Source organism: Megalobrama amblycephala, linkage group LG2 (genome assembly GCF_018812025.1).
Source record: "Megalobrama amblycephala isolate DHTTF-2021 linkage group LG2, ASM1881202v1, whole genome shotgun sequence".
Lineage (NCBI taxonomy): Eukaryota > Metazoa > Chordata > Actinopteri > Cypriniformes > Xenocyprididae > Megalobrama > Megalobrama amblycephala.
Genome location: NC_063045.1, coordinates 40,070,257 through 40,084,125, shown reverse-complemented (window position 1 = coordinate 40,084,125; position 13,869 = coordinate 40,070,257). Strand labels below are relative to the sequence as shown.

At 34.6% G+C, this 13,869-nt stretch overlaps 1 protein-coding gene across 1 annotated transcript in view; it reads right to left on the bottom strand.

Moving 5' to 3' along the window:
* musk (muscle, skeletal, receptor tyrosine kinase) overlaps nucleotides 1-11,069 on the bottom strand; it is a 48,860-nt gene extending 37,791 nt beyond the window's left edge. Inside the window, exon 1 of the mRNA XM_048175411.1 lies at nucleotides 10,827-11,069. Within this exon, the coding sequence (XP_048031368.1) occupies nucleotides 10,827-10,899 (73 nt within the window). The 5' untranslated portion in view covers nucleotides 10,900-11,069. The remainder of the gene's footprint in view (nucleotides 1-10,826) is intronic.
* Between the last annotated feature and the right edge of the window lie 2,800 nt (nucleotides 11,070-13,869).

Sequence of the window (13,869 nt, the reverse complement as noted above, 5' to 3'; positions counted from 1 at the left end):
TCTTCTTTGTCGCATCTTCCTCTTTATGATGCGCCAAATGTTTTCTATGGGTGAAAGATCTGGACTGCAAGCTGGCCATTTCAGTACCCGGATCCTTCTACACAGCCATGATGTTGTAATTGATGCAGTATGTGGTCTGGCATTGTCATGTTGGAAAATGCAAGGTCTTCCCTGAAAGAGACAACGTCTGGATGGGAGCACATGTTGTTCTAGAACTTGGATATACCTTTCAGCATTGATGGTGCCTTTCCAGATGTGTAAGCTGCCCATGCACATGCACTCATGCAACCCCATACCATCAGAGATGCAGGCTTCTGAACTGAGCGCTGATAACAACTTGGGTTGTCCTTGTCCTCTTTAGTCCGGTGATGCAGTGCCATCTAAGGGCCTGAAGATCACGGGTATCCAGTATGGTTTTCCGGCCTTGACCCTTACGCACAGAGATTGTTCCAGATTCTCTGAATCTTTGGATGATATTATGCACTGTAGATGATGATAACTTCAAACTCTTTGCAATTTTTCTCTGAGAAACTCCTTTCTGATATTGCTCCACTATTTTTTGCCACAGCATTGGGGGAATTGGTGATCCTCTGTCCATCTTGACTTCTGAGAGACACTGCCACTCTGAGAGGCTCTTTTTATACCCAATCATGTTGCCAATTGACCTAATAAGTTGCAAATTGGTCCTCCAGCTGTTCCTTATATGTACATTTAACTTTTCCGGCCTCTTATTGCTACCTGTCCCAACTATTTTGGAATGTGTAGCTCTCATGAAATCCAAAATGAGCCAATATTTGGCATGACATTTCAAAATGTCTCACTTTCAACATTTGATATGTTATCTATATTCTATTGTGAATAAAATATAAGTTTATGAGATTTGTAAATTATTGCATTCCTTTTTTATTCACAATTTGTACAGTGTCAACTCTTTTGGAATCGGCTTTGTAGTTCTGAAATGTTTGCTCTTAATGTTACGTAATATTTGTGTTAACAGTCATTAAAACAGCATTAAACATGTACTAAAAAAATTGAGGTCAGTTTATTGTACTTCTCTGTCTGTCTGGTAATAAATGTTTTAGCTGGAGTTTTATTGTTTAGTCTGGCACCGTTATGTCAAGACATATCAAGGAAGTTCCAGGAAGTTCTCGTCTTCTCATTTCTTTTGCAATCACACTTAATTTTTTATTCCTTCAAAGATTAGTTTCTTCAAAGAGAAATGTGACAAGATAAATAGCACTAGCTGAACCTGCCAGAATAAAAAAAACAAAAAACAAATCTCCTCTTTCAAGGCCATAAGCTCCTCTCACATTCAGAAACTGTACCAAAAATGGATGCACTATGTTGCTCACTAATGTAATTATCACAGGTCCCATGTCACATACTGTATATGATGCTTGTGCTATTTTCAGCTATGATATATTATTAGTGAGAGAATAATGTGCTAACTTTTGTTGTTGTCCCTGCACTTCAGTGTTAACTTAGTATTATTTATACTATTATAATATTTATTAATATAAAATGTATATTTTGTTTTAATTTTAGTGTAAGTTTTAGTCATTTTTAATGTGTTGTCCTTTTTATTATTATTTTCTAAATATTTCTATTTAGCTTTAATGTTTTTTCAGTTACAGTAACTTTAGTACTTCAGTTTAAACTTATTTCAGATAGTTGCCAAGACAACATTCCAAATGTTTAATTAAGTTTTTCATTTTCATTTTAGTTTACATTTTAGTTCTTTTTCTATTGTATTATTTGTATTATTTGCTTTAAAATATTTCTACTTTAATTTAATTTTATTTCAGTTTAATTAATTTTAGTACTTCAATTTAAGATAATTTATTTCAGTTAGTTGCCAAAACATCATTTCTAGTTTCTCATCTAAAATTTTTCAAATAATGATTTAAATAATGATTTTTAATAATTTTACTTAAAAATAACTCTTTCAGTGACTTGGACGTAATAACGTTAGTGGGTTACACTTTATTTCGATGGTCTATTTTAGAAATTCTACTAACTACAAATAACTTTACAACTACATGTCATCTAACTCTCATTAAAATACTAGTAGACTGTAGTAGACTAGTAGGTTAGGGTTAGATGTTAGGATTCGGTTTAGTAGAATAAGTTGACGTAGTTGCAAAGTCACTTATAATCAGTAGAATGTCTGTTGGGGAGCATCAAAATAAAGTGTTAGCAGATATTACGCAGACTGTCTTTTAATACTCTAATGACTGCAAGTTGATATATAGTTACAAATTTACTTAGAGTTAGTAGAATGTCTAAAGTGGACCATTAAAATAAAGTGTTACCATCATGGAATATTTCCCTGAATTGTCATCAGTGGAGAAAGATATTTTTGGGAACCAGAAAATGCAATTACGTCATCTACCAGGAGGGGCTAACAGGCCATTGCTAACTAGAAAAACCAGGATTAAACTGTTCAGCCTGCTGGCCTCTGAGTTAGGCCTGCTGACAACTGCACAAAACTCCTCTAAAACCATTCTGGCAGACCAGCTGAGTACTTTAGGTTGGTTCCAGCCTTTTTGTAGAAGGGAATGCAACGTTATTGTCTTTTTAAGGTCTTTTCTCTGCCTTGTATGCAGATGAGTGATAGAAGTGAAGCTGGAGCCTCATAAATTTACACCATGACTATGCAAACCTCGTTTGCTGTCGGCTGCATTTTCTCACGGGGATGCATTAGCACTCAGCAGGAACACAACCTGCCAATTTCCCAAGTGTGAATCAGCGGATATATCACCTGTTCCTCGCGAGAGCTTCCAAGGACATCATCATCCCTGACCTGTTAGCAACAGCTCATGTTAAGATGCTGCATAGGGTTTTGTGTAACAGCCTCCCTCTTTGCTTATCCAATTTGATGTAAAAAAAAAAAAAAAAAAAAAAAAAAAAAAAAACTTAAATTATAATAAATATATGAACTATGTGTTCCTTTTTCAGTTATAAGTCTAGCATCGTTTGTTTGCAGATGCTGTTTGCTTTGATAATTTGTTATCTGACATTCATACATTTTTAAGTGACTCAGGTGTCCAAATACTTTTTGGAGGCCATATGTAAAATATTGAATACTCTTTTTTTTTTTTAGGAAAAGACTACATAATAATATTAATGGCAACATATAATTTTACAAGCTATACCTTGTACTTCAACGATAACCAGTTTGGGGAAAGTCTTCAAGGGGACCTATTATGCTATTTTACATGTTCAACTTTCTTTGGTGTGTAATGTTAATGTTTGAGCATGAAAAAGATCAGCAAAGTTACAAAGCACAAAGTCACTCCAAAGGGAGTTATTCTTTATATCAGTGTGCACTGTTTCTGAACTCCCTGAAATGCTTCCTTTGTAGTCTTGAGATTTTTTTCCAGCACAATATCCCTCATTAAAAATGCCAGAGAAGTGATAGATAGATAGATAGATAGATAGATAGATAGATAGATAGATAGATAGATAGATAGATAGATAGATAGATAGATAGATAGATAGATAGATAGATAGATAGATAGATAGATAGATAGATAGATAGATAGATAGATAAATGTTTATTTCATTCATGGATATTTTTTTTTCCCAACAAATCTTACTTCATCATCTTCATATATATAATTTATAAAACCATGATGAAAAGGAGGCAGGGTGAAGAATGTCTTATATTTCCTGCCCCCTCAACAATAAAAAAAAAAAATTCAACATATCAAATCCCCGTCAATGCATGACAATAACAAATGAAACAAACTAGAAACCAAAACATCAACCTAAAACAGATTTCAAAGCAAAAGCAAACCATGATCACAACCATCATCATCATCATCATCATCATCATCATCATCATCATCATCAATTTCTATAAGTGTTCATCCAAAACAAAAGCAAACCATGATCACAACCATCATCATCATCATCATCATCATCATCATCAATTTCTATAAGTGTTCATACAAATCCATTGTTTTCTCTTTAAATCTTTTTTTTAAACTGAAATATATTCTTACATTGCTTTAATTCATTTTGTAGTGAATTCCAAACTTTCACTCCCACCACTGAAGTACACATTTGTTTTGCTGTTGTCCTTACAGTTTGATACCTAAAATGTCCCTTTCTTCTTCCTTCATTTTCTATAAGGACAAATAAATGTTGAAGGTTTGTGGGCAGTACTCTATTTTTTGCTTTAAACATAACAATAAGTGTCCGTAGTTCCACCAATTCTTTAAATTTTAACAATTTAGAGCCAAAAAATAAGGCATTTGTGTGCTCTCTATAATCTGTTTTAAATATAATTCGTATGACTCTCTTTTGTAATAGAAAGAGTGACTCTGTATTGCTTTGATATGTGTTTCCCCACACCTCCACACAGTAGCTGATGTAGGGCAACACCAGTGCACAATACAAAGTTCTCAATGCCTTATAATCTAACACATATTTTACCTTATTTAATAAAAAAATACTCTTGGATATCTTTTTTTGTATGTATGATATATGTGGTTTCCAAGTCAACCTGGAAAGTGCTGGAACTATGTCAAATATGGGGGGAAATTACATGTTTTTTGAACATTCAAGCATGAATACCTATTCTAGTAGAGCCCAAAAACAAAATCAAGACTTTGAGAAAGGGCATAATAGGTCTCCTTTAAGGATTCTATGAATGTTAGTCTTGGTTACTTTTGTTGCATTTTTAATTCTCGCTTCCAGTAGTGTTGTACATCAGTATTGTCCTGTTTCACGGTACCTTCCTGTGTGAATGACATTTGGTGTGATACCAAGAAAGACGTACTGTATGCAAAGGGTGAGAAGGAACATTCATTTTCATTACGCTGGTCAATTACAGCCAGATGATGTGTGGAACAGCTACTGATGCTTTTAATTTGATTGAGGTAGTGTGTACGTCAATATCAAATTTATACCTAACCATCTGATCGCATACCATTTTGGTATCATCTATTGAGAGACTGATTTTGCTCCTGGATCCAAATGGACATTAAGTGGTAACACTCCTGAATGTAACCTATAATTAATGCAGGATGGGTCATATTTCCTATGACCTTTCATAGTTCATAGTTTGTTAGGATGAATGCATGTCAATGTAGGCATCGGACGTGGTACCAATTGGTACAGATAAATTTGTTCCAATATATTGTAAAGTTTGATTAGATGCAACATTTGACATCACAACAGAAGATATGAGAAGTATTTTCTTCTCCCCTTTTTAGACTATGTATACAAATATACAAAACACTTTCACTGCTATTGAGGTGGGATACAGGTAATGTTAGAGACAGGTTTGGTGGTATGGGTAGGCTTAAGGATGGGTTAAGCCTTAACCCATAAGGTGCCTTAAGGTGTAATGGAAGGGTCAACAGTGTAATTATAGATGTAATTATAGAAATTAAGTATAGATGTAATTACATGCAGGTATTGTTTAAATACAAGTACAATGCAAAAGCATGTACAGTATGTATACAATAAGTGCATTGTATTAAGTGCTTAATTTAAATATTAGTACATAGTAGTTAAAGACATTTACTATAAAGTGGGTCCCATATTTCTATTGCAGTGTTGTTGCTTGGCAGCATGTTGGCAAGAGCTAAAGATTCCCCACTCAAATTTTGCAGCTGGTTCAGTTGGTCACACAAATTTGCCACTTTGACCAACAGAAAGCCGCTTGAAAGTGACTTCTACATACATGTTCATCTACACTATTAACAATAGACAACTGACCTTCTTTTGCCCACAAAATGTCACCAAAATTTCTCTGTGACCGCACTGTCTCGTGAGGCATTTATTTCATTATGTTCATCAATTTGAAATTAACCGTTACATTGTGATGTTATATTTAAGGCTTGTGAGACATAAATCATTGTCGTTACTGAGAGATTGCTCATATGAGAGTATTAAAGGGACAGTTCACCCAAAATTGAAAATGATCCCATAATTTACTCAACCTCAAGCCATCCTAAAGGCTGATTTATACTTCTGCGTCGAGTGTACGCCGTAGCTACGGCGTAGGCTGTGCGTAGTACGCGTAGCATACGACGTAGCCTGACGTGCACCTCTTCAAAAATGTAACAACGCGTCAATTCTACGCGGACCGCAAGCGCTCTGATTGGTCTGCTAGAACCCCTCCCTCGGGTCAAAAAACTGGCGCGGAGCACTCGGAGAAGAGCGAGCACTTTCAACTTCACTATGAATGAGAAACACTCTGTTTCAGAGGACAAATACAGTCAAACTGCAACAAAAGTCATTACCTATTTGCCGCTTCTCTGCCGTTTCTGTTTGTAAGCTTCTCTGACAACGTACATGACGAGCTGCTTCTTCTTCGGCTTTTGTTTTGATACTCAACATGACCGCAGACACTGCCTCCTAGTGGTCTACATGCACGTCGACGCGGACAACGACGCAGTTCCGACGCTGAAGTATAAATCAGCCTTAAGTGTATATGACTTTTTTCAGCCAAACACAATCAAAGTTAGTACATTGTAAAACATCCTGGCTCTCCCCAGCTTTATAATTGGAGTGAATAGTAACTAGAAGATTTTGAAGCTCAAAAATGTGAATCCATCCATCATCTAATCCATACAACTCCAGAGGGTTAATAAAGGCCTTCTGAAGCGAAGGGTTTTTGTAAGAAAAATATCCATAATTATAACTTTATAAACTGAATCACTAGCTTCTGGTAATGTCTGTCCATGCATGCATGAAAGAGTCGAGTTCCGGCGTATGGTGTAGGAGTAGCGTAAGCTTAGGCAAAGACTATAGAATAACACAAGACGTGTCACTCGTATTGTTTTGAATGGGAGAAAGTGTAACGTGCAATATGGCGGAATAAGTCCCGCCTTCTAAAGCCAAGAGCCAATCGCCGACTGGTAAAGTCATCGCGTCACTTCAGCGGCCGTTAGAATCACCGGTTTCTATAGAAACAGTCAGACGCGCGCCTCCGAAGAGACGCGCATTTAGGTCTGCGCATGCGCATTAGCTTGATCCAGCCTGAAAAAATACAGTTTTTTTTGTCATGATTCGAGCGTTTAGAGACTAAATTTATGAGTCGGTTGTTGTTAGATTTCATTGGTGATTTCAAATATGAAATTTAATCGTAAGGTTGGCGAACAGTTTTGGAGACTCTGATGTTTCCCCATTCAAAGAGATAGGAGCTTCATTATGCCCAGGATGCCCGAGAGGCATTTCAAAGATGGCCGCCGAGTGAAATGACTTGTCTTAATGGGACTTTGGCTTAGGTGAGAGTAGATGCCACTATGGTGTTCATATTAGGACTTCCTCACACCTCAGTCATACAACGAAAAGGAGTCATGCCTCAGACTAAAAGGCTTCAGTCATTGGACAAAACGGCATCGTGCCTCAGACTGAAAGGCTTCAGGTCTCAGGAAAAATGATGTCAGGTGTCAGGTTTCGTACAATTAGGCATCGAACTAAACAGCCTCAGACCAAAAGGCATCAGACAAAACAGCCTTAGACCAAAAGGCATCAGACAAAACGGCCTCAGACTAAAAGGCATCAAACTCAAAGGCATCAGACGAAACGGACTTAGAAAGAAGCGAATCGCTCCACCTCAATGTGACGTCACGTGCACTCAGTTTTCTGTTAAATGTTACACTAAGTTGTATAAAACATATCCCACTGAGATTATTTTGTAAATTTGTATTATTCACTAGTTTTATATGCATGTAGGCTATAAAAAGTTAGCAAAATAACACATTGCAACTAGCTTGCATTGCAAACTATCATGAACACATATGAAAATTAACCATGGTTAAAAGTGTGTTAACTATGATTTTTTTTTTTTTTTTTTTTTTTTGTCAGATTGATAGGCTACTATTTGTATAACAATAATTTTACTACAAATACCTTAAACTATAGTATAGCAAAACCATGGTTAATTTGTGGTTACCATGGTTAACTACAATAACCATTTTGTTTTATTTGTAGTAAACCCATGGTTCATTTTTGTAAGAGAGGTAAAAAAAAATATTTCAAGCTATTTGAATGCGTTGTTATAAGCACAGCTGCTTTGTGTACAGAGGTTACCAAGGAAACGGCTTTATTTCTGATGTTCCAGCGCCACCTAGCCTACTGTCATAGATTCTATTAGGCAAAGCAAGGCAATTTTATTTATTTAGCACATTTCATACACAATGGTAATTCAAAGTGCTTTACATAAAAAGGAAACAAATACATAAGAATAAAATGGAATGCATAAAAAATAACAATAAAAACAGAATACCACAATCTGGTTGGAAGAGTCACATTTACATTTTCATTCAGCCCGTTGCTGTTTTTCTGCAGACCAATGTGAAAATCGGCATGTTCTTTTCTGTTCTTTTCTTTTCTTATTTGCCAAGGGATTACATAAATAGCCTACATGAATACCATCAACAGATAGATTCTACATAATTAACATCCACGCATACACACCTTACATTAATTTGGGAATAGTAAAAGTAAAGAAAAAGACAACTGAAGGATGGCATTAAGCTAGTTTATAAAGTTTTAATGTTTTTTTTTTTTTTTTTTTTGCTTTAGAAGGCTTTTATTAAACCCCTGGAGCAGTATGGAATATATGATGGATGGATGTGCTTTTTTGGGCTTCAAAATCTCAGTTACACTTCACTCCCAATATAAAGCTGGGAAGTGCTAACTCCGATTGTGTTTGGCTGAAGAAAGTCACATACACCTAGGATGGCTTGAGGGTGAGTAATTTATGGGATCATTTTCATTTTTGGGTGAACTATCCCTTTAACTCTTTCCCTGCCAGCATTCCCAACCAAGATCTAGTATATCACTTCCATCAACACCCCCCAAAGCTTCACAGTCCTCTTCCTGGGTCAACATTTCATTCAGTAACGTTCAGCAGTTTTGATTTATGTGCTGTTGAATGTTTGATGATTGTGTTATTTTTATTTTACGTCCCTAAGCAAACTTCTATCATTTTTTTTTCTGCTTCTTTCACCTGTGTTTTTATCTTTCAATGACAATGACAGTTGATTTTACGTCTCTACTTCCTGTGAAGTGATGTATCGATGTCCCCTTATTCCTTATGCTATCTCACTTAAGATGGTGAAATACCCTGTGAAGTCCACTTCACACTCCACTTACGGTCGAATGGAGCGCACCTAAAATATATTCTTACATAAGAGTTTTGTCATATAAATGGTGGTTACCAAAAATAGCACTGGTTTTGTGTAGTATATTTGCTATGTTTGTAGTTATCAATTATTATTTAAGTACTAAATAATCATTAATGAAATTGTTTGATTATTTTCTCTATAGTCATGCCCCATTTGTTGAGAACCATTGCTTTAGAAAGTCAGAGTAAACTTTCTTCATAGTCATTTTTGGTCAATTTAAAGCATTTGTGTGCACAAATGATAACATAACTTCTATGTTGGATGGGAAGAATATAACATTTTCACCACTGTTCTGGCTATATGAGATACACATTAGATATCTGGCAAGCATAGCATCCAATATATTACCTTATGTATTACCACACTCAAACAATCTAAATCATTACTTTCCAGTGTAACTCTTGCAAATTCTATAAGTCATTCCAAGACGTCACTATGTTTGCTCTAAGTAGAACAATTGATTTTAACATGCTGCCCAAAACCAATATACCTTACTTATGACCTCATAAGCTATTTTAAGATGTCGATTAGTAACCGCATGAATTCATCTTAAGAAAATCCTTTGCCATACAGTGTATCTTCCCCTTCTGTAATCCAAAATCATCATAAACATTTCCAGTTGGAAGACATTGAGGTTCAAAGCTCTGAGGTCACAATTATGCTTTAAGGTTCTCCAGAAGTCATATGTCACAAATTATAGTTTAGGCTTGACGTGACCTCACAATTTAAATCATAATTACACAAATCAAATCCCATCTGTCAATGATTCTGAAACTGATACTAAGAAGACTGTAAATGATTCTATAATTGTGGTCTGTATGTAATTGCTTCTCTCAAACTGGAAAACCAGACTATAATAAATGTTTATTCACAGTGGGTGCAAAGAAAAATGTGAGAAAAAAGTTTTTTTTTGTGTGTGTTTTTTTCTTTGACTTGATTTGAAAATGAAAGGTTTGAAGTGCTTGAACATGATATGGTGTGCATATTGTGGAACAAACATTCTGGAAGCTTTCATCCTCTGCTTTAATCTTTGATGACATGAAGTATTTGTTATGAATGGCCATTGTTACTGCTATTATTAATACAGCAGCACACATTGTATCAAGGCACAGTGGCTGCTGTCAAAAACAGCTCCTTTCATAAACTTTCAACACTTCATCCATTACTATAAATATTGACATGCATGAAATATCTTATGTAGTGCTTTCTTGATGTTTTGTGTATTTCACATTTTGCTGAATTGTCATTACTGCTTTGCTAAAAAAAAAAAAAAATAATAATAATAGGCTGTTTAATTGGTTCTATTGTGACAAATACCTCATTTAGTAAACTGTTTACTTAAACTTTTGTTATAGCCAAGTACGTGCGATACGAAATTGATTTTCAAAATGTTAAAAAAATAGAAAAAAAAAAGTAATTTTAGAACATAAATTAGATATATTGGCACATATTTTACTATATCATCAGTATAATAACTTAAGTGAAAAATTAACTTTATGATCCATGTTCTCCAGCTTGATTTGAGAATGTTCCAAAGAAAATTGTCACATTTTCAGTGTGTCCACACTTCAACAGATCCTTAATCCTAATAATCAACAAACTACCTTGGTTCACCATGTGGTAAATGCTTGCACAACCCAAGCTAGTTATTCACAATGAGAAGCCGTGACTCACCTCTCTGGAGCCCTTCAGTCAGGCTGAAATATGCCAGAAAAAGTATCAGTGGAATGTTTTTCAGGACCTTCATGTTCACCTTAGAACGTTCTGCTTCGAATCAGCTTTAAAATCCATTTGTCAGCCTCATATCAAAACTCTGAAATGAAGTCCCTGCAGATAGTACAGTGTGTGTTCGTGTGCTGCAGACAGGCCTGCGATCTGTTTGAGTCACTGTGCTCGTGCGGTTAGCTGAAGATAGACAGGACCAGCTGCTGGATATGCTTACAGTGATATGGGGGGGCCGAGGTACATAAAGTGCTCAGAAAATACCAATAATGCCAATTTTATATAAGGGAACATGTTGTAGTATGTTTGTACTGCCAAAATTCAGACCTCATATGACTTAGCGTGAACATGATGATTCACATCATGAATGAAATTGAATAAAATCACTATTACAGTGTTTTGTGCTAATATCACTTGCGACATTCAATTTAGAATCTACCCTGCATAATAAATAACTTAATATTTCATAAAAATGCTTCCCTTCACTTTAGTGCTTTATTAATTAGATGTGTTTTAGAGGAATTTTACCAATTTCACACAATTCCTTTTGGACTCAGCTGAATCGTATTGCTAAATTATATTTTTTTGAAAGTCAGTGTAAGAAGGTATGCTTCTCTCTGTGACTTGACCGGCACTCAGAAACGCACGCCTGTCCTCCCTCACTCATAGCAATAGCATGACAGGCACAGCCTTTGCATTCAAGTCGCCTTTGTATGGAAAGGCCCACCTGTTGCTCACTGGCCCGTACGTACCGATTTATTTTAAGCTGGAGAGTGACATTTCCCAAAGTGACTGTTTATGTCCCCATCCACAGCGCTTTTGCCTTTTACGGGTAATTGCATTAGAACGTTTTATTCTGAGCGTGCACAATGCACAATATGGAGAGAAATCTGCAAATTATCACTTCTGAAGAGGCGTTTGTTTTGACAGTTTTTTATTTATACATAGAACTTAGAATGTCCTGAAAGCACATGCGTCATTAAGTCTATATTTTATTAGAAAAAAGAACAGTCTATGACCGCTGACTTAATTCAGTCGGTTCTGCCAAAATGAAGAGAATATACACCTTTTTTTCCTTCAGGCATATGCAAAATTTATTCCTATTATTTTTTAGTACTTTCAGTAGTTATCACTTTTTTAGTTTACATGGATTGTGTCTTATCTCTCTCTCTCTCTCTCTCTCTCTCTCTCTCTCTTTCTTTAATATATATGTATATACAGTAGGGGTGTAATGGTACACAAACATGACGGTTCAGTACGTTCCTCGGCATTGAAGTCATGGTTCGATATGGGTTCAGGGGGAGAGAAAACTAAACATAAAATTGCTTCTTTTTTCTTCATTTTTTAAATTATTTTTATTAAATAGTGGTTTATTGAACAAATTTGTGTATTACAGAAGAGGATTAGGGCCAAGCAATAATAAAAAAATAAAACCATCTCGAGATTAAAGTTGTTAAATTTAGAGAAAAAACTCGTTAAATTTCGAGAAAAAAGTCGAAATAAAATGTTGAGAATAAACTCATTAAATTACGAGAAAAAAATTGTTACATTTCTAGAAAAAAGTCGAGATAAAATGTTGAGAATAAACTCGTTAAATTATGAGAACAAATTAGTAATTTAACGAATTTGTTCTCGTAATTTAACGACTTTTTTCTCGTAATTTAATGACTTTATTCTCAACATTTTATCGCAACTTTTTTCTCGAAATTTAACAATTTTTTTTCTTGTAATTTAATGACTTTATTCTCAACATTTTATCTCGACTTTTTTCTTGAAATTTAACGAGTTTTTTTCTCTTAATTTAATGACTTTATTCTCAACATTTTATCTCGACTTTTTTTCACGAAATTTAACAAGTTTTTTTCTCGTAATTTAACAACTTTTTTCTCGTAATTTAATGACTTAATTCTCAACATTTTATCTCGACTTTTTTTCTCAAAATTTAACAAGTTTTTTTTTCTCGTAATTTAACAAGTTTATTCTCAACATTTAATCTCGACTTTTTTCTTGAAATTTAACGTGTTTTTTCTCGTAATTTAATGAGTTTATTCTCAACATTTTATCTCGACTTTTTTTCTCGAAATTTAACAACTTTAATCTTGAGATAGTTTTATTTTTTTATTATTGCTTGGCCCTAATCTTCTTCCGTAGTGTCTCTCTTTAAATGAATTCAATAATAATTAACATTTTCTTAAGGATAAAAAAAAAAATATGTCTGAGACAACACTGAACATTTGAGATTTTTTTTTCAGTTAAACCCAGAATTAAATTAAATTGAAAAATATTACAATTTAAAATAATAGTTTTATATTGTAATATCTTTTAAAATGTAATTGATTTCTGTGATCATTACTCCAGCCTTCAGTGTCACATGATCCTTCAGAAATCATTCTAATTTAATGTTCAAGAAACATTTCTTCTTATTATCAATGTTGAAAACAGTTGAGCTGCTTTCTATTTTTGTGGAAAGAATGAACAGTTTGTTAAAAAAGAACTTTTGATCAGTTTAATGCATCTTTGTTTAATAAAGGTTTTAATTCTTTAAAAATAATAATAATAATAATAAAAACTTTATGACTCCAATCTTTAAAACAGTAGTGTATGTAGTGAGGTTCATGAAATGGAGTCTATTGTAATGGCAAAGTTAACATCATAGGGAGGCTGAAGACAGCTGCGATTCCTCAGATGTTCCGTTCGTAACCCTAACAGTGTCACCCAGAGATTTGGCAGACATTGAGATATTACAGTGATCACCCAACAAGCATTCTGCAATATAATATGAGTGAGGCAGAACTATACCACAGTCTGACTCCAAACCTATTCCTTTTAAAAGCTCCAAACCTATATCTTGTCTATCCAAATGTAAATCACTAAAACAGTAAGTAAATAAACAGTAAATAAAAACACTCCAGCACAGTGCCTTAGATTCCATAGGTCCCTGTGCCACTTAAGTTATGCTGCCATCTCTTGTACAGCTAGAGAAGAGCTTCAACAC